The 26070-nt window shown below is 54.9% G+C and overlaps 1 protein-coding gene across 1 annotated transcript; it reads left to right on the forward strand.

Annotated features, from left to right (window-relative positions):
• The first annotated feature begins 1884 nt into the window (after positions 1–1884).
• On the forward strand, positions 1885–25994 carry SCNN1B (sodium channel epithelial 1 subunit beta). Its single transcript, XM_004442702.3, has 12 exons — positions 1885–2196; positions 4565–4838; positions 6957–7147; positions 16389–16492; positions 18286–18449; positions 18781–18888; positions 21143–21260; positions 22345–22420; positions 22521–22578; positions 23254–23315; positions 24641–24716; positions 24984–25994. Exons 1-12 carry the CDS (start codon positions 1886–1888, stop codon positions 25362–25364), a joined length of 1923 nt encoding a protein of 640 aa, XP_004442759.1. The 5' UTR covers position 1885; the 3' UTR covers positions 25365–25994.
• The last annotated feature ends 76 nt before the right edge of the window (positions 25995–26070 follow it).

Genomic DNA, 26070 nt, shown 5'->3' on the forward strand with positions numbered 1-26070 from the left:
GTTAGGATTCTAATGGTTGCAAATGACAGGCACCCGATTTGGATAAGCAGAAGTAAGAAAGAAAATTTATTGGTTCCCATATCTGATGAGTCCAAGAATAATAGCTTCAGGAATGGCTGGATCCAGGTGTTCAAATGATGTTGTCAGAAATCTCTCTCTCCATCTTGTGGCTCTGCTTTCCTCTGTGTTGTCTTTGTTCTCAAGCCGTCTCCCCATTTGTGGTGCCAAATACCACCAGCTTAGTAGCCTTAGCTAAAAGGGAGTCTCTTCCTCAGTTATTCCAGCATAAAGTAATGGAATTGAGTCCCAGTGCTCAATTCAAATGGGGCTCATCTGAGCACCCCCCCTAGACTAGGGGTGGAGGTCAACCTGGCAACTCACACCAACTGAGGCTGGGGGAGGGGCAGTTCACCTGAGGAGACATCAGAGCCAAGGGGAGAGGATGCTGGACGAGCAGGCACCGCACTGCTCACCACAGTGCCCCCAGGAAGACAGAGGCTCCGAGAGGAAGGCGGGGGTCATTCTGGCCAGGAAGTCAGGATAGCTTCATGAGGAGGCAGCCTTTGGATAGGGCTGGGGTGCTACTGCAGCAGGTTCCTGCTCTGTATCTGGGGAGAAGCAAGGAGGAAACAGGTCTTTCCTGAGAAGCCATCCTGTGCAGGCTCTGCGGCAAGTATCTTGGTTATCTTTACGAGAACCCTGTCTGCTCGTGCAGAGGGGAAACAGGCTCAGAAAGGCTGGCCCTTCCTCAACGACCCACAGCTGGCACCGGGGACTCCCGGCCCAGCCTCCTGTGTTCCAGGCCATGTCCACAGAGCAGCTGGAGTGTTCTTTTCAGATCACAGATTTGATGGCATCACACCTCCACGCCTCCAAAGGTTCCAATTCTCTCGGGATTGAAACCCAAATCCTCATCATGGCCACGAGGCCCTGCTCACCTCTACAGGCTCCCTCCCCGCTCACAGCCTTTGCCCCTGCTGTCCCCTCCACCTGAGTGCCCCCAACTCCTTGTCACCTAATTAACGCTGCTGTCCTTTAAGTCTCTGCTTCTCCCAGGACTCTCAGACTTGTGGGTCCCCCCCTTTGTCATAGCCATGGCTGACACTGAGGTGCCAGGCACTAATCCACACACTGCACCCGTTCCTTCAGTCTTCCTGGCAACCCTGTGAGATGGAGGCCACTATTATCCTCATTTTACAGGTGAGGAAACTGAGGCACAGAGAAAGTGATGGGCTCAAAGTCACACAGTTAGAAAAAGGCAGAGCGAGATTCAAAGCTAGACGTTTCAGATGCAGCACCCCCATTCTTCACCACCACTCTTTACTGCCTCTGGGACCTCAGAACACAGGCTCCAATCCTTCCTCCCATGTTTGGGAACCATGCATCTTTGATGGGTTATTTGATCAACATCTGTCTCACCCACTAACAGCTTGTCATGACGGCAACTAACAGATTGAGCTCGTCATCTGTGCTGGGCACTGCACTTAGCACTTTTTATGCATCACCTAATTTCACCCTCTCAGCAATCCGATAAATTAGGTATAATTATCCCCGTTTTACAGGTGGAGCACCTAAGGAATTGAGAGCTTAAGTAACTCTTCCGCTAGGCTGGAAATTCCTAGAGGGCAGAAACCGTGTCGGTTTTGCTCATCATTGAGTCCAGAGGGACTCATTCAGGGCGTGGTGTACAGTAGGCACTCGATAAATGCTTTTTGTCTGTGTGGATGGATGTGTGATAGGTGGCAGGAAGGGAGGGGCGGGGGGCTGGGATGTGCAGCCCGGTCTGCCGTCTCCAGTGCCCCCGCTCTGGCCATGACTGAGACACCCTCGGACGCGAGGCTGATGTCGCGGCTGTCCCGTGTGTTTCCGTGTGGCAGGCGCCACGATGCACGTGAAGAAGTACCTGCTGAAGTGCCTGCACCGGCTGCAGAAGGGCCCCGGCTACACGTACAAGGAGCTGCTGGTGTGGTACTGCGACAACACCAACACGCACGGCCCCAAGCGCATCATCTGCGAGGGGCCCAAGAAGAAGGCCCTGTGGTTCGTGCTCACCCTGCTCTTCGCCGCCCTCGTCTGCTGGCAGTGGGGCGTCTTCATCAGGACCTACCTGAGCTGGGAGGTCAGCGTCTCCCTCTCCGTGGGCTTCAAGACCATGGACTTCCCGGCCATCACCATCTGCAACGCCAGCCCCTTCCAGTAGGTGGTCCCCGGGCGCGGCGGCCTCCGCGGGCCGCTTCTCCTCGTTTCCCTTCCCTCCTTCCTCCCCGGGCTCCCTCTCTCTTTCTCCCCCTCTTCCCTCCTTCCTCTCCTTCTCTTCTTTCTCCTTCTCTCTCTTTCTCTCTTTGCTTTCACCCCTTTGCAGCCAGTAAGATTCAAAATTCATGAACTTTCTAGGGTTAACGAGAGCATGAACATATCTGGTGGGCCCTGCCTTCAGGCACGCCGGTGCCTAATTCTTGATTCATTTCTTGAGCACCTACTGTCTGCCAGGCACTGGGACCAACCACATTAGTGAATAAAACAAACCCCGCCCTCTTCACAGCCCACCAGAGAAAACAGACGTTAATCTTTTTCCCCCGTAAATATTAATTAATTATAATTGTGATGATAAAAAAATATATAGCAACGTGCATCGCATGTCTACGAGATGCCAGGCAGTGTGTTGGGTGTTCTTTGGGTAAGTTGTGTAATTCTGATCCACAAAGCCTCCCTAGGGCTGGGCACTACTGTGATGGCCCTGATTCACAGGCCAGGAAATGGAGATTCAGAGAGGTGAGGGAACTTGCCAAGAGACTCACAGTGGGCAACGGTAAGAGTTGAACCCAGGCCCAATGTGACTCCAGAGCTGCCACTGTTTAACTGCTTGATGGCAAGGCCTATGACAGGGACACACGGTCAAGGGGACTGACTAGGGGAGGTCCCCTAATCAAGGGGACCTCAACTTTGTTGAGGAGAGGCAAGGGGTCAGTCAGAGAAAAATGCCCCAAGGAATGAGTAGACATTAACTAGGCAGAATGAAGAGAGTGTCCCAAGTGGAGGATACAGCACATGCAAAGGCCCTGGGGTGAGACAGAGCTTGGTGCATTCAAGGAATTGAGAGAAGAACCAGTGTAGCTGAGTCACAGAGAACATTCTTGTCCCATAGAAGGTCCTGGAAGGGAATTCATACTTCCTGACTACATTTCCAGTTATCAGAAAGTCCCTCCTTTCTAGTAATAGGGCTCCTGCCTGCTTGGGTGAGTCCTCAGAACTACTCAAGAGAATCCTTAATAATTATAATAACGATGCTGTTCCATCACTGTTCCAAGTGCTCTATGAGCATCACCACATTAAGTCCTCCCAGCCTCTGGGGTACATATTTCAGTCCCCCCACTCTGTAGATGAGAGAACAGAGCCTCAGAGAGGTTAACTTGCCCGAGGTTGCACAGATATTAAGTGTCATGCCAGGATTCGAACCCAGAGCCCATGCAATGACCCTCCCAAGCTTGACCGCAGCTGCTGCCCTCTAGGCTGTAATAGCAGCCCCACTTCGCAGCCCCCTACCCTTCCGAATCTTCCTGTTCCTGTGTGCACACAGGTGGTGGGTGTAACGGTCAGGCCAATGTCAGGCCGATGTCAGCCCTGGCTGCTGGGCACCTTTGTACCAGACCCTGGGCCTGTGTTCAGGGTCTGATGCTTTCACTCTAGGACGCCCCCCAGCCAGAGCTGACACACACCGCCCCAGAGGCCACACTCTGGGGCAGGCTCTGGGGTAAACTGGGTATGGAATGACTGGAGTGCAGGGCCCGGGGCCCCCACATGGCGCCTGATGGGGACGCTCCCCCGTATGGACACATTCCTGCCAGCCTGACTGGTCACCATGTCCAATATGGGAGCCTCCAGGGGCTGAGAGAAGATTCTGGAGCCCAGCTCCACAGTCCTATCCACCTTCTCCCTTCTGAAACTGGCTCCTGTTCCCAAAATCGCTGCTGAAGAATTAGGACCTCGGGATCACAGACCTGCCCTCCTCCCTACATCTTCTACCCGCTCCTGGGAGGGAGAGGTCAGAACCGCTGTGCACAGCATGCCCTCTGGAGCCCCAAACCCGGGTTCTGATCTCAGCTCTGTCCGTCGTCAGTGGGGCGAACTTGGGAAATCAGAGCAACTCCCAGAGCCTGTTTCCTTATCTATATGTTGGGATGATCATAGAATTGTGGCAAAGATTAAATAAAATAAGACACAGACAGCACCTGGCACCTGGCACATGGCCAGCGATCAATAACCATGAGCTCTTAGGATTCTTCCTCACGAGAACGTGAGTTTCGTAGGGAAAGAGACCCAGTCTGTCCCATTTGCTACTGTATCCTCTGTGCCTTGCATGGTGCCTGGCACATAGTAGGATTCATTAAATATTTAGCGGGTGGGTGGGTGGATTGACACATGGGTGCGTGGGTGGGTGGGTAGAGAGGCGGGGCATTCTCACACGTGGTGGCAGCCACCCCGGAGTAGGAGGGGATCCCAGACTGTAGTTGCTCTGCCCCACAGCTGCCCCTTGCCCCCCTGACCCGCCCTCTCCCCCACCCAGGTATTCCAAAGTCAGGCATTTGCTGAGGGACCTGGATGAACTGATGGATGCAGTTCTGGAGAGGATCCTGGCTCCCGAGCTGAGCCATGCCAATACCACCGGGGCCCTGAACTTCACCATCTGGAACCACACTCCCCTGGTCCTTATTGATGAGCAGAACCCCTACCAGCCGGTGGTCCTCGACCTCTTTGGGGGCAACCATAATGGCTCAGCAAGCAGCAGCCCAGCTGGAAGGACCTGCAATGCCCAGGGGTGCAAAGTGGCCATGAGACTGGTAAGTGGGCCTCGGGCACATGTCAAGCAATGGGCTCTACCCAGTGAGGCTGGTGGGAGTTTCTTGTCTTTGATAATCTGGGTCTTACTGGGGAAAAGGCAGGCTGGAAGCCAGTGCCTATTTTGTATGTTGGCTGAGCTCTTTGAAGAATAGAAATGGCTGGTATGTTAGTCAAGATACTTTTGGATGCAAGTGACCTAGCCCAAACTAGCTTAAGCAAAACAGGGAATTCATTGGCTCACATACTAAGAAGTCCAGGGGCATTGGGTTCAGGTATGACTGGATCCAGGTGTTCAAATGCTGTCGTCAGGACTCGATCTCTCTCCATCTCGGCTCAGCTTTTCTCTCAGTTGACTTCACTCTCTGGCAAGCTTTCCCCACATAGAGGGCCCTGACGATGCCAAATATACACCCCACCAGCACGGCACTCTCCCCAGAAACAGAGCTGCTCTTTCCCAGTAGCCCCAGCAAAAGCCCTGGGGCTGACTCATGGGGTCACATGCTCACCCCTAAATCTATCACTGTGGGATGGACAATGGGCTCTCATGATCGGCCAGTCCTGGGCCATGTGCCCTGGAGCTGGGGGTGATGTCAGCCTCCATCAGACCACATGGACTTCGTGAAGGGGAAGGGATGGTTCCCTGAAGGAGGAATTACATCTGTTATCAAAAGACAGGGGCATAAATATTGGGCAGGTGAAAAACCACAGCTGTGCAGTACCGTCAGATGCCACACTGCAGCTGCCCTGTGCTGGGATGCTGGGAGCCTGCAGCCCACAGGCGGGAAGAAGGTTCCCTGGGCCTGGATCCCCTGAGGGCTGTGTAACTATGCAGGTACCTGGGCCCCACTCCTGGGGAGTCCAAGTGGGCAGTTCTGGGCCTGGGCCCAGGAATCTGTATTGTTCACAGGCTGTCTGGTGATTCTGATGATCCCTTTTGTTGGGGACCTAGGCTGGGCCTCCCCTCACTTTGCCACACAAACCAGCAAATAGCATGAGGCTCCAGAGCCCCAGAGGCAGCTCTGACCCAGAGCCCGACTCCTTTTTGGTGCAGTTACCCAGGTTCCCGTGACTGTGTCCTCATCTGTAAAGCAGCCTGGTTGCTGGTGCTGCACCAGCTCCCAGGGTCGGGCCCATGTGTGCGTGTGTGTGTGTGTGTGTGCGTGTGGGCATGTAGTGTGTGTGCATGTGCGGCGGGCGGTCTGCTGCTGTCACGCCTTACTTAACCTCTCTTACCTCTGTGGGCCTCAGTTTCTTCATGACGGTGGCAGAGGGTTGCAGTGAGAACTGAAGGGGTTAATAAAGCCCTGAGAACAGAGTGGGCATTGAGTATTATTGTCATCTCCCTCATGGGTGACAAGGAGGCCTCCAGGACTGGCCCTGACAACAGGGCCCTGGCTGGCCCCGGGAGGGCTGTCCCACAACGTCAGGAGGAGCTTCTCCCTCTGGCTTCCTGGCTTTCGGAAGGGAGGCCCATTATGAGTCGCCAAGGCCAGAAATCAGGGCCAAGTCTGTCCTGTGTCTGTGGGGGACCTGGGCTTTGTGGTGAGCTGGCTGTGGCGAAAAGGGGTCCTTGCACCCCTCGGTGGGCTCAGGCTGACAAAGCCCAGGTCCTTCCCCCAGGGGAGGGGGAGGCAGAGCCTTGGACTCGAGTCCTTCATGGTCCACACAGCCCCAGGGAGCTGCCCCAGAAGTCCTGCGGGGCTGTCTGTTGTATACGCGCCCACGTGCGCACAAGGGAGGTGCCACTGTGGGGATCCAGGTGCATGGGCTTCGGGGGAGTATGGATACGTGTGTGCGTGGTTGTGACCATGACTTCGCGGGGCTGGGGATGTCAGAAAGTGGGCGTCTGTCTCTGTGTACATACTTGTGTATGTGTGTGCGTGGGTTCTTGGGCATACGTGTGCGTGTGTGTGTGTTCCCTGTGACCGTGCAGCTGTGTGTGAGGGGGCAGCCCCTTAGCACGGTGAGCGAGAGTGTACACGTGGTCCCCACTGGCCCCAGGGTGCAGCCAGAGGCAGGGCAGCCGGCAGAGCCCTTGCTGCCCTTGCTCTGGGGGCAGTGGCTGGGGCCCTGCCGGCGGCTCCCGCACCCACAGGAACCCCTCTTGGCCTCCACAGTGCAGCCTCAACGGGACCGTGTGCACCTTCCGGAACTTCACCAGCGCCACCCAGGCCGTGATGGAGTGGTACGTCCTGCAGGCCACCAACATCTTCTCGCAGGTGCCTCGGCAGGAGCTGGTGGCGATGGGCTACCCCGCTGAGCGGCTGATCCTGGCCTGCCTGTTCGGGGCGGAGCCCTGCAGCTTCAGGTGAGAGCCGCCTGCCGGGTTCACAGCCCCGCTCTGCACCACAATATTCTGCGCCTCGGTGTCTCCGCTCGGGTTTCCCGGAGGCAGAGCCTGAGGCAGGGATGCGTTGAAGGCCCCAGGAGGTACTGAGGGAATCACGCTAGGACAAGTCTGTAAGGGAAGCGGCATAGGGAGGGAGGGCAGAGCGAAGCGAGGATGGGCTCTCAGGAGATGTCTGGCCCGGGCCTGATCCACAGGGGGTCCTGGGGCCCGAACCACACCAGCGAGGGCCAGCCTTTGTACGTGCCCCCGTCTCTCACTCATCGGCCGCGTGCCACGCCAGGAGGATGGGTCAGGGTCCCCTGACTTCCCGGGCAAGGGGGCTGGAGAAGGGGCAGCCGTGCACTGTTAGCCTCCAACACCTAGCAGCTGGGGCCCCAGGCGGGCACCCCAGCCTCGATGGCCCTGAGTTTTCTCGTCTCTAAAACAGGGGCAAAAACTGTGCCCACCTCCTAGAGTTAGATGAGAGTGAATAAGTTGGCTCAGGTCAGCACTTACAGCAGGGCCCTGTAAGTGTTCGCTGTAACTATCCTTTTTCCCAAACAGCCCCCAGTGTGGAGAGGATGACAGAATGAGGGTAACATGGACCCTGAAAGTCTGGGTTCTCTGACAGCTGGGCCACAGATCCCCACCTTCTTCACCTCCCCAGCTCCTGACAAACCAAGCCTGGGCCTGAGAGCCAAGCTTTGTCCTGCCTCTGGGGCGGCCGGCGGACGGCTGCAGGCTCCCCTGGACGTGGCAAGGGAGGCGCCCTCCCTGGCCTCGGGGCCAGGCCTCCAGGTGTGGGGGGGGCCACACCACCTTGGCCCCGCCCCAGCCTTCGGCCAGTCCTGTTTCCCAGAGAAGCTGATGTCCTCTTGGTCTGGGGCTTCAAATTCTCATACTTTAGGCTGCTGGAGATAAGGGGCTTTTTGCTGAGTCTTGCCACTTTGGACGAGTGACAGGCTTTTGGTTTCACCCTCCTGGGGACTGTGGCCTCAGCCCAGCTCTCTCAACTCATGAACCTTTGGGAAGCTCTGCGGAGAATCTGCTGACAGCCCTGGACCCTCTGTCCCCCAAACGCACGGGCGCACACGGGCAGGCATTTTGCAGGTAGTGTCAAGGAACCAAGGCCCCCCACAGGCAGAGCTGCACACCTGGCCCATCGTGTGAATCAGAGAAGGCCAGCCCTGCAGGTGGGAGACCAGCAAGATGGCGCCCTGCTGACCGGACATGTCCTGCCTTGTGCGCTGCCGCTTGGCTGCTTGTTCAGGCTGGATCCCAACCCCTCTCTCTCGGCCAGGGGCCTTCGCTCAGGGCACCCCTGCCCAACCACTCCTGGCAGCCCTGCGTGAGGCTGGGGGTACCCAGTGGACTGGTGTCATGCCCACAAGTTCACCTTGACCCTCTCAGCTAAAAGAGAGGTGTGATACTGTCCCTTCAAATATACGGCCCATCGGCTCAGTGAGAGCACGCCCTGGAGTGCGAGGGAGGTGGGCAAGTGGGATCCGCTGTCCTATCCGTGGTGCCTGAAGTGGGCGCTTCTCCCACTGAGGGGACCCCAGTGTTCAAAGGCGTGCATTCTGCACACAGCTCGGCCCCTAAACTGAGCCACTACTCAGGGGCTGTGCCAGCCCTGGAGGCCACCGGGCTGGGCTGGACCAATTGGGGATGGTGTGCCTGTTGCCAACATGGCGCCCTCCAGAGTGAGTTCTAGAACTTTCCTTTTGGGTCATATGGACTGAGGGTGAGGGGTGATCCCGCAAAGAGAACCCAAGGAGCTGTTAGCAGGAGAAGGGGAAATTGGTGGTTGATGGGCAGCCAAACACCCAGTGTTAGCCACATAGCTTCTGAGGTATGGCTGTGGTCAGGCAGCAAGTCTAGTGAAGGGTCAAGGCTGGGCTCTCTGGTGAGTCCATTGGGTTCAATCCTTGCTCTATCTTACAAGCTGTGTGACCTTAAACAAGTTTAACCTTGATGTGCCTCAGTCTTCTTCCTCCCTAAAAGATGGTGATAACAATGTCTCTCTGTTATGAGAGGTTTGGGGATTTGATTGGAGACGTAAAAGAAACTTTCCACTCCAAACAAATGGACTGAAGGTATATTTTATTATATAGAGGATAGTAAAGGCGATAGTCCGCAAACAGATCCGAATAGGTCAAATAATAAGAGGGAAAAAACACCAGCTCGACTGGAAAGGGAAAACATCCACATCGGCTGAGATAGCAGCAGATCCGAATAGGTCATATAATAAGAGGGAAAAACATCAGATCGATAGGAAAGGGAAACACCAGATCGACTGAAGGGAAATGACACAAATCAACCGGAAAGAGAAACACCAGGTTGACCGAAAAGAGAACACATCAGATCAGTTACTTCACAGTAAATCAATTACTCACAACATCCACGCCCCACTGCCGGGAAGAGTCCTGTCAATCGACACGGCTGGCCAAGGATCACACGTCCTGGCAAGGCGTCCCTTCCACAGGTGGAACTCTCACCGGGTCTCAGTCTCCAGCAGTTTATATAAGCAGTTACAGAGTTTACAGAGCAAGCATCTAGCGTTCCCATGCACAAAATGGTTATCAGTGGCATACGTGCACTGAGCCCCTTGGCTAACGTCCCAGCCCAGTAGTTGTGTACGTGCATTGTTCTCTTTGGTTATCGTCTTAGCCCGGCACAGATGGCCAGTCCATCCCGTGCTACGATGCTCCAAGAGCCTTGAAATGTTACAGCTTGCAACTCTCTCCGTGGGAGAAGGGCCAGTTCCCACCACGCAGAAAGCAGCTTTTATATTTCTTTTTGTGCTGGTGGCTGTAGGTCAATGGAGCGGCCAAACACGGCTGTACTCATGTCAAGACACTCTCCTACAGGGTTATTTTGAATATTAAATGAGTTAATATGCATGAGGGGCTGACAATAGTGCTGGGCTCAATCAGCTGTTACCATCATTAAACCCACATTTGACAAGGAACTCATTATTTAATAATACTGCTAGCATTTATTGAGCCCTTCTGATGTGCCAGGCGTTGTTCTTAGCAGTCTACATATATAAAATTAGTTTAACCCTGGCAACAAGCCCATGAGAAAGATACTATTACTTCACCCCATTTTATATGATGCAACCGAGGCCCAGAGATGTTAAGCAATGTCTCTGAGGTCAGCTGGTGAGTGGCAGAGCTGGCAGTCCGGGCCAGGCCCGTCCCATGTGACTCTATACCACCTCATCAGAAATCGAGAGCATCACCTCCCCTCCCCACCCACCTCTCCCAAGCCTGTTGCTCCAGCCCTCAGCAGGCCTGAGCGGAAGGCGCACCGGCCACTTGGCACAGAAACCTCAGTCCATCAGTCTCTGTGCTCTCTTCACTCCCACAGCCAACTGGTCACCCGCCTCCTTGAGTCAACCTCAAACACGGTGCCAGAGGACACGGAGGACATGCGCCTCTCTGCCCTCCCAACGCTGAGCTCCAAACACCAGCTTCCTCACACTCTGTCTGACTTTATCCTCTCACCCTTGCACATGGCAACTGCTCAAGACAGCAGCTGCTGTCTTAGGAAAATATGAGCCACATTTGGACCCGACACCAAGCCGCCTGAATGTGAATGGCAGCTCTGTGTGCTCTTGGGCACGCTACTTAGCCTCTCTGGGCCTCAGTTTTCCTGTCTGGAAAGTGGGGACAGTGAAATGACCTCACAGGGCTCTCATGGGGATTAAATGAGTTAATGTAGATAAAGTACTTAGAACAGTGCTTACTTGGCTAGCACAGGGTAAGAATTATATGAGAACTTTAAAAATCAACTTTTAGTTGTGGAATAATTTTAGATTTATAGGACAGTTGCAAAGATAGCACACAGAGTTTCTTTACCCCCCTCACGCAGTTTCCCTGTTGTTAACATCTTCCGTCGCTGTGGTCATTTGTCAACGCTAAGCAACCAACATCGGCACATTACTGTTAACTAAACACTTATTCAGATTTCATCTGTTTTTCCCGGCGACCTTTTCCTGTTCCAAGACTCCATCCAGGAGACCACACGGCACTTAGTTATCCTGTCTGCTTAGTCTCCTCTGGGCTGCGGCAACTGCTCAGACGCCGGTGTTTTAAAAGGATGACTGTGACAGTTTCAGAGCACTGGTCAGGTGTTTTATAGAAAGTCCTCCCTTGTTTTTCTCAACTGGAGGCGTGGGTTCGGGGGAAGAATATACCGAAGTGAGGGGCCCTCCTCATCACATCGTATCGGGGGTCACGGTAACCACACGACACGCCCACGACGTTGCCCTTCCTCACCTGGTGAGGTTCTGTGGTCAGGTGACCTCTTCCCCTCCCCGTGCTCTGTGTGGTGGAACTGGTCTCTAAGTCCAGCCTGTACTCAGGGGGGCGGGGGTCTTTGGGAGAGAGGGGCTGAGCTTCAGCCCTCCTAAAGAGGGGCATATATACTGTTTGGAATTCTTCTGGAAGGAGGATTTGTCTCATCTCCACTTGTTTATTTATTCGATCCTTTCTTTACACCAGTGTGGACTCGTGTGTATTTGGGTTGTAATCCAATACCACATTATTTATTTTCTTACTCAGATTCTTCCAGCCTTGGCCACTGGGTGCTCCTTCAGTTGGCTCCTGTGTCCCCTTGACATGTCCCCATCTATTTATTTATTTTTTTGAGCACTTCCTTACTTTCTGGCACTACAAGATGCCCCAGCCCTGGAATGGACCATTTCTCTGAGGAGCCCTGTTCCTTTTGTTGGAGAATGGTATTTAGAAACCAAGATCTGGGCATAGATAAGCATTATTAATATTATTATTGCCTCAGGGATTGGCTAGCTAGTTTCTGCCCTGGGAAGCCTTCCCTGACCCCTACCACACAGTACCACTGTTGTTATACTGCTTCCTGCTAGGATGCTCTATTTCCCGGTCTTTTCTGGAGGCTGGCTGGTCTCTGTCTGCATGCCTGGCCCCTGTCCCAGGAAAGGTTTCTGGAGGGAAATGCCTTGGGAGCAGCCTCTCTGGGTAAAGAGCATTATCAAGGAGCAAATAGTTGGCACACACGGGAGACCAGGAGTGCAGACCCGGGCAGGAGGGATGGGGCCACACCCTGAGCAGCCTCCTGCTCCTGGGCTGCAGATGTCCCAGACAGTTTCTCGGGAACACAGCGTCCCCGCGCCTCTCGGGCGGGTCTCTCCTTCTAGAGCAGCGCCCTGCTCGAGCTGGTTTGCTCCGCTCTGTTCCTTCCTTGTGGCCACAGCCCTGATTCCACACAGAGTGCAGACTCCACAGCGCCCGCCCGGAGCTGTTTCCTCCCTCCGGGCCTTTGCCTGTGCCTCACCACCTGCCCGTGTGCCCTTTCCCTTCCCCACCCCCTAGGTTCACTACCTCTTAGAGTCTAGCTCAGGCCTCACCTCCTCCAAGAACCCTTCCTTGACCCACTCCCCACACCCCACTCCCAGGGGAATTAGGTGTCGCTCCTCCGTGCTTATCTCTCTTGATGCTCTTATCACATATTATAATTTATCCAACAAATATTTACTGAGTGTCTGTCTGCTGGGTGCCAGGCTCTGAGGACAGAGCGGTGAGTGGTGGCAGCCACTCTGTTGAGTGCTTCAGTGTGTTTGGCATCCAGCCCTCATCTCAGTCCTTTTGAGTGGGGGCTGTTATTACCCCAGTGTTACAGGAGGGGAAGACGAGGCACAGAGAGGTGCATTAACTTCCGCTAGCTCACCAGCTAGTAAATGACAGAGCCAGGATTTGAATTCAAGCAGGCCGGCTCCCAGGCTCGGGCTCTTAGCCTCCAAGTTCTTTCTCCCCAAAGACAGACAAGACCCCTGCCCGCACTGGGCTTACATTCTAAAGCAGGAGGAGCTGATAAGCAAGCAATTCAATAGAGAAGATGATTTCAGATTCTGATGGCTGCTATCAAGGGACTAGCAGGTAGAAACGATCGAGGAACTGGGTAGGCAAGTGACTTTGCATCGGGAGGTCAGGGGAGGTCTCAGAGCAGATGAAACCTGAGGGACGAGGAGAGACCAGTGATTTGAAGAACTGGTCAGAGCATATTCCAGGCACAAGGAGTAGTGGGCATCAGGGCCTTGAATTTGGAAATATGTTGGAGTTTCGCTGGAGTGTAACAAACAGGGGAGATAAGGCCAAAGTAGAGAGTTAGCATTTTATTCTGTGAGCAGCAAGGATCTTCTAGAAGGTTCTAAGCAGGGGCATGCTGTGGACTGAGTCACAATTTAAACAATCGCCCTGACCGCTGTGCAGGCGGAAGATTGTGAGAGAGCAAGAGTGGGAGCAGAGGCTCCTGCAGGAATCCAGGCCCCGGGGGCTGGTGGCTCAGACCAGGGTGGGAGCCTCAGAGATGGAGAGAGTGGACAGGCCAGAGACACACTTTGGAAGGAGAGAATTGCTGTGATGCTGCTCCATGCCCTCTGCCACGCCGCTGAGCTTCCAGGGCTGTCTTTCTGGCCTCAATAAACATTTTTGGGTGAAGAAATGTGGTTTGCTCCTGATTTCCCTTCCACTGTTGGGGAAACCAAAGCTCAGAGGCTGAGGAAGCAGCTCAAATCTGTGTGACGGGGTCAGTTCCCAGATGGGATTTCACAGCCTGCCCTAGATCCCCCTCCTTCTGCTGGTGCAGAGCGTGAGGCGAAAGATAGAGTGGCCTCCTGATCTGAACACAGGGACCAATGGCAGCTGACCTCATGGGGTTGTTTTGAGGATTAAATGAGAGAATGTATACAGAAATAGTCTGCAGGGGCATGGCCCTGTAAGAGTTGCTCAGCACATGTCGTTGTGAAATATAAGGCTCAGGGGACAAGACTGCATTTCAGCTGATGTTTCCAGAGCATTGGATGCACTTAGCCCCTTTCCTCCCCTTTTTTAATAAAATAAGAAAAACAATATAAAAACATCCAAAGACATTTTTAAAGCTAGTTCTTGTGGAGACTTGAGAACATGCAGAGAGACAGAACAGAGTATGATGAACTCACAGGGACTCACCACCCAGGTCCAACAACCATGACTCGCTTCCCCTCCTGTGCTATTTACTCTGCAGCAAATCCCAGACACCACACTCGTTCATGTGTAAAGAGTTCAGAATGTATCTGTAAAAGAGAAAGACTTTTTTTAACAGAACCACAATACCATTATCCCACCTGAAAAAGAATTAACAATAATTCCTCAATATCCTCAACTATCCAGTTGTGTTCACACTTGTAAATGTCATTTTTTTGTTTGCTTGTTTGAATCAGGATCCAATTAAAGTCTGCACACTGTGATTATAACCAAGTCTTTGAAGTTCCTTTTAACCTATAGGTTGCCTCCCTTTCCCTCTTTCACAGTTTATTTGTTGAAGAAATTGGAGTGTTTATCCTCTAGAGTTCCCCAAGGTCTGGAGTTTGGAGATTGACTTTCTGTGGTGTCTTTGAACCTGTTCTTCTGTCTCCAGTGTTTCCTGTAAATGGTAGTTGGAGACAGATGCTCCATCCTGTTCAGGGCTGATTTTTTTTTCTTTGGCAAGCCCACTTCCTTGCATGGAAGACACACAGCGTTGGTCACCACTGGTGCCTGCTGCCCAAAGTCATTCATTCGTCGGACATGCAAAATGGTGATCCACTAATTGTATCAGTGCCTCTTCAGTTATTAGCTGGATCAAACCAGAACTCTTTTTACAGCTATATTGCAAGGAAAAAAAAAGTCAGACGGAGGGAGCCATAGGTTAAAAGAGACTTAAGAGACTAACTAATCCCATGTTAACATCATTTGGATCCTGATTTAAACAAATAAATTGTAAAAATGAAATTGACATTTATGAGACAACTGGAACTTTGAACTGAATGTTTAATAATATTAAGGAATTTTGGTTAATTATTTTTAACATGGTAATAGCATTATTTTTTGAGTTCTTTTAGAGATACATATGGAAATGTTTACAAATAAAATTATGACATCTGAGATTTGCTTCAAAATGATATGGAAGGGAGGGTGGGGGGCGGGCAGAGATGAAACACAACTGGCTGTGGGGTGATGGTTGTTGAAGCTGGTGGTGGGCTTTGTTTTCTCTACTTTTTTGTGTTTGAAATGTTTCATATAAAAAAAAATTTTTAACTGAATTCTTTGAAACTACACTATGCTGTTGCTACTTGTATGCACATCTTTATGGAAACGTTTCTTATTGTTGAATTATTTCCTTAGGAAGTATTTCCAGGACATAAGAGAGAATCTCACACAAGGCTCTTCATGCCTCATTTTGAAGCTCTCTCTTTCCTTGGCCTGTGCTTCCACCCCACCCTGATTCCCCTCCCTCCCTCACCCTCCCTCTCAGTCCACTTCCCTCTTTACCTGAGTCCCCAGGTTCCCACAAGCCCACCTGTCTGGAGTCTGCCGGCTCCTTCGACCACTCACTGCCTGGCCTGGCCCCGCCCTCTCTTGTGATCTGTGTTAGTTTCCTGTGGCTGCTATAACTAAGTACCACAAACTGAGTGGCTTAAAACAACAGAAATGTATTCTTTCACAGAGGAGGCCAGAAGTCCCAAATCAAGGTGTCAGCAGGCCTGGGCTCGCTCCAAAGGCACTAGGGGAGAATCCTTCCTCGCCTCTCCCAGCTTCTGGTGGGCCCACGTGTTCCTTGGCCTGTGTCTGCATCCCTCCCATCTCTGCTTCTGTCTTCGCGTGGCCGTCTCCTCTGTATGTGTCTCCTCTTCTGTCTCTTCTAAGGACACTTGTGATTGGATTTAGGGCCCACCTGGATAAGCCAGGATAACCTCATCTCAGGACCCTTAATGACATCTGCAAAGACCCTTTTTCCAAATAAGGTCACATACACAAGGTCCCTGGGGTTAGGATGTGGACATATCTCTTTTGGGGCCACCATTCAACCCACTACATGGTCTTATAAGACCTTGTAGATGAGACAGATGAAAACATCAAAGAAATGTATTTCTCGTAATTCATGGCTAAGCAGAGAGCCTGAGCCCCGACCCCAGAGAGACTACTTGCGGCCCTCCTTCCCAAGGGAGTCTGGGAATCTCCTCTCTGGCTTGTGCACGGATGCAGGGGGCTGGATGGAATGACCTATTGCTCCCCTCTCGCTTCCTGATCCTCTCTGAGCAGTAAGTGAAGGGCGGGGAGCAGCTGCCAGCTCCCTCTGCCACGAGCCCTGGACAGCAGACTGTCCGGGCAGGCAGCGGGTGGGGTGGGCCCTGCCCCCCAGCTGATGGTGTTTCTTTTAGGAACTTCACGTCCATCTTCCACCCTGATTACGGCAACTGTTACATCTTCAACTGGGGCATGACAGAGAAGGCGCTCCCTTCAGCCAACCCCGGAGCTGAGTTTGGTAAGTCTTGGTTCCTCCTGGGGCCACAGCCTTAAGGCTTTGAACTCCCCACCACCTAGGGCCGAAAGACCAAATTTCCATCAACCATTGAGGGGCAGGACCTGGGTGAGACGACGCCTGCACAGGAGGGCGGCCAGGAGCCCCTCAGCCATCCCTCACCCAACGCTCATCAATCTTGGGCAGGGACTGGTGCCTCCACCCTGCTGATGAGCAATGCGAGGATTCAGCGGCAGGACAGCCTAGTGGTCGAGAGCTCAGGCTTCTGTGCCTGGGTGTGATCTCAGCTCCACCATTTACCCTCTGCGAAAGGCTGAGTCAAGACCCAACTTCTGGAAGCCTTGGTTTCCCCACTCAAAGATAGTCTATAGTAGCATAGCATCCAGCGTACACCTCGCTGAGTCATTGGGACGGAGTGCGGGTAAACCGCTTAGCGCAGCACCTGGCTGGTGGTAGATGCTCGCTCTGTGCCAGATTTTCTGAGAAGTCGTACAGAACTCGCCCAAGTTCACACAGTCAGCACGGGACAGAGTCCTTCCTCAGCCTCGTTGCTATGTGGTTCTTGAGAGAGAAGAGAGAGGGCCAAGGAGCGAACAGAAGTCAGGAAGTGAGAGGTGGTGATGCCAGAGGCGCTGCCTCGGCCTGTCTTGGGGGAGAGGCTGGCAGACTCAGGACGGCTGCGGCTTTCGGGCTGCAAGCCAGGCACATGTGGGAGCAAATCCTTCCCCCTCAGGTTCTGACCTCCCCAGCCACCAAGAGGCGGGTTGTCATTCAGTAACTATCAGGGCTGTTGGTCCAGAGAGGCAGGGGTGGACTGACCGCCCTTCACCCAGTCTCTGTGCCCCTGAAAACAGTGTGTATCACAGAAATGCTGGTCACTCACGTTACAGGAGGGGGATTAGGATCAAGGAGCCGGCTGCCTGTATTAGAACCCCAGCAACTTCACCTCCTTGCTGGCTGACTTCGCACAAGTCCCCTGGCCTCTCTGTGCCTCCATTTCCTCATCCATAAAATGGGGATAATAGTAGTACCATTGCTCTTGTGAGCACCAGTGAGACCATGTATAATAAAGCACTTAGTCTAGCACTCAGCAAGCAGCAAGTGCTCAATAAATGCTCCCCTTATTGTCCTAACCACCTGCATGGTCCTGTGGTGCATAAAATATTGGATCTGGTCTCTGCCCTCAAGAAGGGAACAGTCGAGTGGGGAAGGAGGACAGACAAAGAAGAATCACACGAGTGAGGCAGGTACTGGTAAGGAAAGTTCCAGAGCTAGGAGAGCATATAACAAAGACCCTGAGGCCTAGTCTAGGTAGTCAGGGAAGGCTTCTGGAGGAAGTGACACTTGGGCTGAGATGTGAAGAAAGAGCAGGAGTTTCTAGGTGAAGGGTGACAGCGAGGTCAGCATTCCAGAGTGAGGGAGCAGCATTCTCGAGGGAACAACATTGGTGAAGGCCCAGCAGCAGGAAGGAGCATGGAAGCTAAGAGGGACTGAATGGAGAGAATCAGGACCCCTGTGATTTGAGGTGGGGCTCTGCTGTACCCCTAGATCTACCTGCCATGTGGAAAAGAGATTATGGGAGGAGAGAGGGGCCCAAGTCAGACACAGTGGTGGCTTGGACTAGGATGGGGGCCTTGGAGAAGGCAAGAAGTCTGGATTTTCGCCAAGTGGAGCCAGCTTGCTGGGCAGGCCCTGGAGGCCGCTTGGCTTCGGGGAGCTTGGACAAGTGGGTGGTGGGTCTCCCCTCAGCCTTGGGGAGCGCGTTCAGGCAGCCCTTGGCCTCACCTTCCCCACAGGCCTGAAGCTGATCCTGGACATAGGCCAGGAAGACTACGTGCCCTTCCTCACGTCCACAGCCGGTGCCCGGCTGCTGCTTCACGAGCAGAGGTCGTACCCCTTCATCAAAGAGGAAGGCATCTACGCCATGTCGGGGACCGAGACGTCCATCGGGGTGCTGGTGGTATGGCCGCAGCCCAAGGGCAGCCTGAGGGAGACTGAGGGTGGAGGCCCACCTGCCCAGGACCGACCTCCCACGGTCTGAGAGGAAGGGGTCCGGGCCTCCTCAAGACCTGGCCCTCCCCCTCGGTTCACTGCTGCCTTGCTTCTGGCTGGAACCCACCAAGGCGGCCACGCTGTGGGGGAAGATGAGCACCCTCTGGCACCTGCTGGGGCCTACAGCTCTCCAACCCCTTTCAGCATCCCCTAGACCCACATGCTTGATGGGATGGGGGTCCAGAAGGGGCTTCCTAGAGGGGACCAGGGGCCCCCACGAGCCACCTCTCTGGATACAGGACAGGCTGGAGCGCAAGGGCGAGCCCTACAGCCAGTGCACCAAGAATGGCTCTGACGTCCCCATCCCAAACCTCTACAGTGACTACAACACAACCTACTCCATCCAGGTGGGAACATGGTGCAGGCCTCGTGACCCTTGGGCCCGTCCATGTCAACCTGACCTGACGCTTCAGGTCTCTGGGAGAGCTGATCCCCGCAAGGCTGGCTCTGCTGGATTTTGTGACCACAGGGTGTCCTTGGGGCTACGGAGCCAGCCCAGTCCCTAGGTTCTCACTCGGCAGGTGTGCCCTTGGGGATGCTCAGGATTATAGGGTCTCACTTGGGGTCTCCCAAGAAGAACCCTTATATGTGTGAGACACTGTGCTAAGGGCTTGCTTGTGTTACATTATCATTTGATTCTTTCAATACCCCCCCGAGGCAATACTACACTAACAATAATTATTAGTTATTGTTAGCAATTATTAATGTACTGATAATAGCAGGCTTATCATGGGCTGGGTAGGCACTGGTCCAAGTGCTTTACATATATTGACTCATGTAATTCTCACAACACCCTGAGATATGGATACTATTATTAGGAATGAGGAATAGGGATTTACAGCCCCCAGGCTGAATGCCTCATTAACGTACCTGAGAAGTCCCTCTTTGTATCTGGCCTCCATCCCCTGGAGCTGCGGGCTTCCCTCTTGCCCTGCTCTCCAGGGTCAGCCCAGGAAGGCTGTCCCCAGACCTGGCCCCAGTGGAGAAGACAGTCTGAATCTTTGCAAAAGTGACAGAAGTGACCACTGGCTGACACTTCCTCTCCCAGCCCAGTCTGCATAACACGGGGGCTGCCTAGTGCCTGCCTCCGCATCTGAGAGCCCCGAGCATGGCGTGGTTTTCCCTTTGCCTTAGTCACAGGAAATCCACCTTCCTCCGTGCCCACCCGCCTGCCCGCCCCGTCCAGCTGACCCCATCTACCCCACACTCTGACCCGGCTGGTTTGGCCACCTCCTGTCTGGAGGGGCTTCTGCCTGCGATGGAGAACGCGGGGAATCTTCCGATCCTCTGGAGGGACAGACAGACAGACAAGGCAGCGCAGCGTAGTCGGAGCATGGAGAGGGAGGCCACAGAGGCATCGGGCCCCAGCCCTAGGGACCTCCATCCAGAAAAACCTCAGTTTTGCTTCGTCCAGTGCAGTAGCCACTCTGGCTGAGACCTTGGCAAACACCCAGGCCCTGGTCAGGTGCTCTGTCGGAGCCCGTCCTGCCCCATCCCCAGGCTCAGTCTTGGCGCCTGGAGAGGACTTCTGCCTTCCGGGTGAGACAGTGAGTTCTGCAAGAATGGAAGACACAGACCCTCCCACCCCACCCCAGATCTGCTCCTTGGGCTGTGCCATTTCACCCGCCAGTGGCAGGGAGCCCACGGGTTTGTCGGGGAGGACAGAAGGACGGGACATGTGAGCCTGGGAAGGAGGAGTGGGAGAGAAGCTCGTGGCTCCTTGGCTGCTGGGAGCTGAGGACGGGCCGGGTGGGGCAGGACTGAGAGAGGTGGAGAGAGCAGGCAAGGGTTGGAGCGAGGAGTCCCCCGTAGTCAGGACTTAGCAAACTGGACAGACGGAGAGGCATGACTAACAGCCGCTTCCACTCCCCGAGCGCTTACTGAGTGCCACATGCCGAGCCGAACCTCCTGACCTTACGGGACGGGTGCGACATGAGTAAACTGAGGCTCAGAGGTTAATAACCGGCCCGGGACACATAGCTCCTTTCCGAGTGGACTGAAACCAGGTTGGAATGACCTGCAACCCCAGTCTGAGTAGAGAGTCATCACATTCATCACACCCCTGGGGGGCCTGAGGCCACTCTCGCCCTCCCCCTCCCACCAGGGGACATTCTGCTCACTTCCTCCTCTGTCGGCTCTGAGCATCAAAGATCTCCTTCCTCTCCCTGAGTGTTTCCCTCCAGGAAGGAGGAGCACAGAGCAAGCCTGCCTGGCTTCCTCAAGACTGCCCTTCTGGGGCCTTCTGTGTAAAGGGCTCGGAAGGCTGCTGGCAGCCTTGTAACAGGAGCTATCTCAGTGATGGCTTTAGTGTTTGGAACAAGCCCCCCATCCCCATGTCACCTATGGGGCCCCAGGTCTGAAGGGTGGTGGGGGCCATCCTCAGAGAGCTGGGGTGCTGGGTTCAGGCCTAAGTCCCTCCACGGGGGCCAGGGACGGGGAAGGACAGCCGCACCCCGACTGCGGGGTCAGTGGGCGCAGCTCGGCCACCTCACCACCACTTCCTAGTGGGAGGGGCACTGCCCCTGGCGCCCCCAGCTCCCTGGCCTGGACGTGAACCTCCCTGGGCCCCATCACCAGCCATGTCTGTGTCCTCTCCCCCAGGCCTGTATCCACTCCTGCTTCCAAGACCAAATGATCCGTAACTGCAGCTGCGGCCACTACCTGTACCCGCTGCCCCCTGGGGAGAAACACTGCAACAACCAGGACTTCCCAGACTGGGGTGAGTGCAGAACCCTGGCATCGGTGCCCTGGCCAGCTGGGCCACTGCCCCCAAAGGCTCCGACCATGAAGGAGGGGGCGGAGCTCCATGCCCTGAGCAGGGCCCAGGGATGTGCCGTCCACGGTCCACAGCACCCCCCTCCGGCACCCCCCCCTCCTCCAGTCCGTGAAATGCACACTCGAAATGTGCATGTGCGAGAGTGAATTTGTCCTCCTAGGCAGTGTCTCTGTGCCACGTAAACGCCCACATGTGCGTGAGCCTGGGTGTGCGGCTGCTGGAGAGTGCACGCGTGTGTGAGCATTTACGTTTTCACGTGCACGTGTGAAAGGGCATTTGTGGGTTTGTGTCAATGCACAGGAGCACTCGGGACTGCCGTGCGTGTCTGCATGTGTGTCTGTGCACGGACACGGATTGCTTCCATGTCTGCGTTTGTGCACGTTGGTGTGTGTGCACGTGTGTGTGCATGCACGCACAAGGCCATGTGTATTAGCCTCAGCACGAGTGTCTGGGTCTGTGTGGGCTCACCTGGTCTCTCTGTGGGGTGCTGGGGTGGGAGGAAAGAGTGAAGTGGCCTCTGAGGGCTTAAGACCTGATGCCACAGGGGCAGAAGCTCCTGCTGGGCTCACACCAAGCTGGTGTCCAGGCCTGGAGCCCTGGTGGCCTGGAGTCCAAACACTGACGGATGTGGGTGGCAGAGAGAGTCCCACCGCCTCTGAAAACCAACAAAATGTGTAGACAGGAAGGGAACCATTCTCCCTTCCAACCACCCATCCCTTCTACGTGACCCCATCACCCCTTCCCCGGCGAGGAATGGGGATGACAGGCAGAGGGAAGGCTGCCTGATCCTGCTGGGCTGAGTCTGGGATGTTTGGGAAGAGGGCCGGGCACAATGGCTGGAGATGGAGGGGAGGGATGGGGGCAGTTATCTCAATGCGAGAGATAACTCCCCCCACAACCTAACCACAGGACAAGGTGGCCCAGGGCCAGGAGGGCAGAGGGCAGCCAGAGGCTCAAAGGGGAGAGGCAAGCTCCTAGAATCCCCTGATCAAAGTCTCCTCCCCCACACCACCTCTCTCCTGCTCAGCCTATTGCTACTCAGACCTGCGCATAAACGTGGCCCAGAGGGAGACCTGCATCAACTTGTGCAAGGAGTCCTGCAAGTGAGTGTGAGCACAGAGACTCGGGGGGCGTGGCGGCAGGCGGGGGCGTGCAGGGGCCGTGCTGGCAGGGACAGCCACAGGGCTGCCTTCTCTCTTCCAGTGACACGCAGTACAAGATGACCATCTCCATGGCCGACTGGCCTTCCGAGTCCTCCGAGGTGAGACGGTGGAGTGGCCAAGCTCCTGGCCGCCCACCATTGGGCTGGGGGCAGCTGTGGGCATAGGTCTGCAGGCCGTTTGGGACTTTGGAGAAGGTGCTCCCTCCCTCCCTTCCTCCTTCCACCAGTGTCCCCCCAGGCACTGTGCTGGGGGCCCAGCAGTGAACGAGACGGACATAGTCCTTTGCCCTTACGGAGCTTACGTTTTCGTGGGAGAGACAGACAATATACAGAAATAAGATCATTTCACAGTGTGATAATGGCTGTGTAGGAAGTAACCTGGATGATGAGAGAGTCACCGGGGAAACCACGTTAGACAGGGTGATCAGGGAAGACCTCCCTGAAAAGGAGACATTTGAGTTAAAACCAGAGGATGGGGCTGAGCCAGCCTGGGCAGAGCTGGGGAGGAGGATCCGGGCAGAGAGACAGCAGGTGCAGAGGCCTGAGGTGGGAGACAGCTGGCACGGGATGGCTGGGCCTCCGGGGGAGGCCTTCTCTCCACAATAGCAGCCACAGTGTGCACCTTTCCCCTCCTCCCTGTGCCAACACATGGTCCCCAGGGGGCTTCAGGAAGATATGGGGCTATGGTCTCTGCCTCCCAGAGGTAGTAGGGCCCATGATCAGGAGGGAATGCTGCAGGCATCATTTTTTTTCAGCTGCCTTCTTGGTTTCCAGGACTGGATTTTCCATGTCTTGTCTCAGGAGCGGGACCAAAGCACTAATATCACCTTGAGCAGGTGAGCCTGGAGTCTGGGCAGGGCTGGGGAAGGCAGAAAAGGGGAGGAACCAGAGCCTCAGGGCAGGGGTTTGGACATAGGGCAGCTATTCAGACACTGCTCAGATCCAGGAGGAAGCCTGGGGGAGGAAGCACTGGGAGTGAGAGAGAGGCCAGCCAGGGGGACTCAGAGTCTGCTGCTTCCTAAAGGAGAGCCTGTTCCTCTGTCTGTCACCTGTTCATCCACCCACTCACTCATCCACCCATCCACCCATCCGTCATCCATCCTTCCATTCTTCTCCCTATCCATCTATCCACCCATGCATCCATCCATCACTCATCCTTCCATTCTTCTCCCTATCCATCTATCCACTCATGCATCCATCCATCACTCATCCTTCCATTCTTCTCCCTATCCATCTATCCACCCATGCATCCATCCGTCACTCATCCTATCCACCCATCCATCCATCCATTTTCCATCCTTCCATTCTTCCACTCACCCATCCTCCATCCACTCAACACAAATATGCATTCAGCACAGGAAACACACAAAGTCCAAACTATCAGGAAGCTCGAGTCTAGACGACAGAGATATGCAAACAAGGCTTATGGTGATGAGAGTCTGTACAAGGCCCTCCCTGTAGAAGCACAGCAGAGAAGGGGCCTCTGTCTGCCTGGGACATAAGGGAGGTCTGTATAGGGAGGTGGCACTTGAGCTAACCCTCCAAGGAAGAAAAGGATCTGTTCAGATAAATAAGAAGAGACAAAGGTATCCAGGCAGAAACCTGGAGGTCTGAGAGATCATAGCCTTTCTGAGGATCAGATGTAAAGAGGAAGCCCATTCAGCCACCCTTCTCTGCCCCACGGCCCCTGACAGAGAGGCAAGGTTTAGGACTTAGGACTAGGATGTCCCCAGCCAGGCTCCAGAGACCCCGGAACTCCCGCCCCTGGGAGCAGGCCACTTCCCTCCCAATGCCAGTCACCGCCTGCTCCAGAGGTGAACAGCCTCTTGCATATGGGCTGGGCCACCCTGGGGGTGGGAGAGGGGAGCTCAGAGCCAATCCTCAGTCTGTCTTGGGTCAGAGTATCCTTTAGGAAGCTGGTTCAGAAAGGGGCCCACCAGATGGGTGCTAGGCAGAGATGCCATTTGTGGCCTCAAGGCCCAGAGGAGCCAGGAAGGGCAGCATTGTTGGCTCTTGCTCAGACCTCACCCCTCATGGGAGTGGGCATGTGAGAAGCTTGAGCCACAGGAGGGCTGGGGCGGCCCCTTGGCTGCCTTTCCTGTGTGTGTGCGTGTGTGTGTGTCGGGGAGAGGGCACCAGCCCTTCTTGCTGCCTCTTGCAGGAAGGGAGTTGTCAAGCTCAACATCTACTTCCAAGAATTCAACTATCGCACCATTGAGGAATCGGCGGCCAATAACGTGAGTCTGGGGGCTCCTGACACCTCAGCCCTGCCCTGCCACCCCTCTGCCCTGCACCCTGAGGGTGGGGAGGCCTCCAGCCCAACAGAGGAATTAGGAAGACCCCTAAAGCAGTGCCAAATTGTTTCCCTGGGCCGAGATAGTCACCCTTTCCCCCTTCCCAGCCAACAACCCGCCCCACAGGAAAGTGTGAGGCTGGGGTTGAGACAGGAATCTGTGGCCTGACCCCCAGCCCCTACTAGGCCCTCAGCCCACTGCTCCCCACAGATTGTCTGGCTGCTCTCCAATCTGGGCGGCCAGTTTGGCTTCTGGATGGGGGGCTCGGTGCTGTGCCTCATCGAGTTTGGAGAGATCATCATCGACTTTGTGTGGATCACCATCATCAAGCTGGTGGCTCTCTCCAAGAGCCTGCGGCAGAGGCGGGCCCAGGCTCGCTATGCTGGCCCACCTCCCACTGTGTCTGAGCTGGTGGAGGCCCACACCAACTTTGGCTTCCAGCCTGACGTGGTCAGCCACCACCCCAACACCGATACCTACCCTGAGGAGCAGCCCGTGCCCATCCCGGGCACCCCACCCCCCAACTACGACTCCCTGCGCCTGCAGCCACTGGACGTCATCGAGTCTGACAATGAGGGCGATGCCATCTAGACCCTGCTCCTGCCCACCCTGGGCAGCCCAAGAACTTGGACCTGAGAAGCGAGATCATTCCCCAAGGCCTCATTTTATGGTGTCCTCTCCAAAGGGCCGGGACGATAGTTGACCAAGGCCGGAGTCTGTGACCCTCTACGGAGAGACCAGCAGCTCCTGGCCGGTCCCAGGCCGAGGGCGCCGTAGGGTCACGGTGCTGGTACGGATGTGCTGGTACGGATGTGGGAACTGTGTACTCATTTGGTTCCTGCCCACATCCCCAACCCGACCTGATCCTTGGCCTAGGGTGTCCCCAGCCAGGCTCCAGAGACCCCGGAACTCCCGCCCCTGGGAGCAGGCCACTTCCCTCCCAATGCCAGTCACCGCCTGCTCCAGAGGTGAACAGACGGGCCCGCCGTGCTGTCTGTCCGTGGAATCAGCGGTCTTCTCCTTCCTGGCCCTGGCTGCCCTCTGTGAACGGGCTTGGTGAGGGTGGCGGTCGTGGAGCGTTGGAAGAGCGTCAGGCATGGGGGGTGGGGCGCCTGCCAGGTGGCACGTTTTGTTCTAGAAAATAAAACTAGAAAACACGAAGTCGAGCCTGGTTCTTTGTCGGACTGGGCGGCCGGCGTGCCCTGATGCATCTGTACTGGCTTGAGAGGAAAGGCCCCCAAGCAGGTGATTTTTAAAGTCCCCTTCAAGTTGTCCCTAATGCAGTGGCCTTATGACT

The sequence above is a fragment of the Ceratotherium simum genome, chromosome 26 (assembly GCF_057802395.1).
Source record: "Ceratotherium simum simum isolate JZ-2026a chromosome 26, ASM5780239v1, whole genome shotgun sequence".
Lineage (NCBI taxonomy): Eukaryota > Metazoa > Chordata > Mammalia > Perissodactyla > Rhinocerotidae > Ceratotherium > Ceratotherium simum.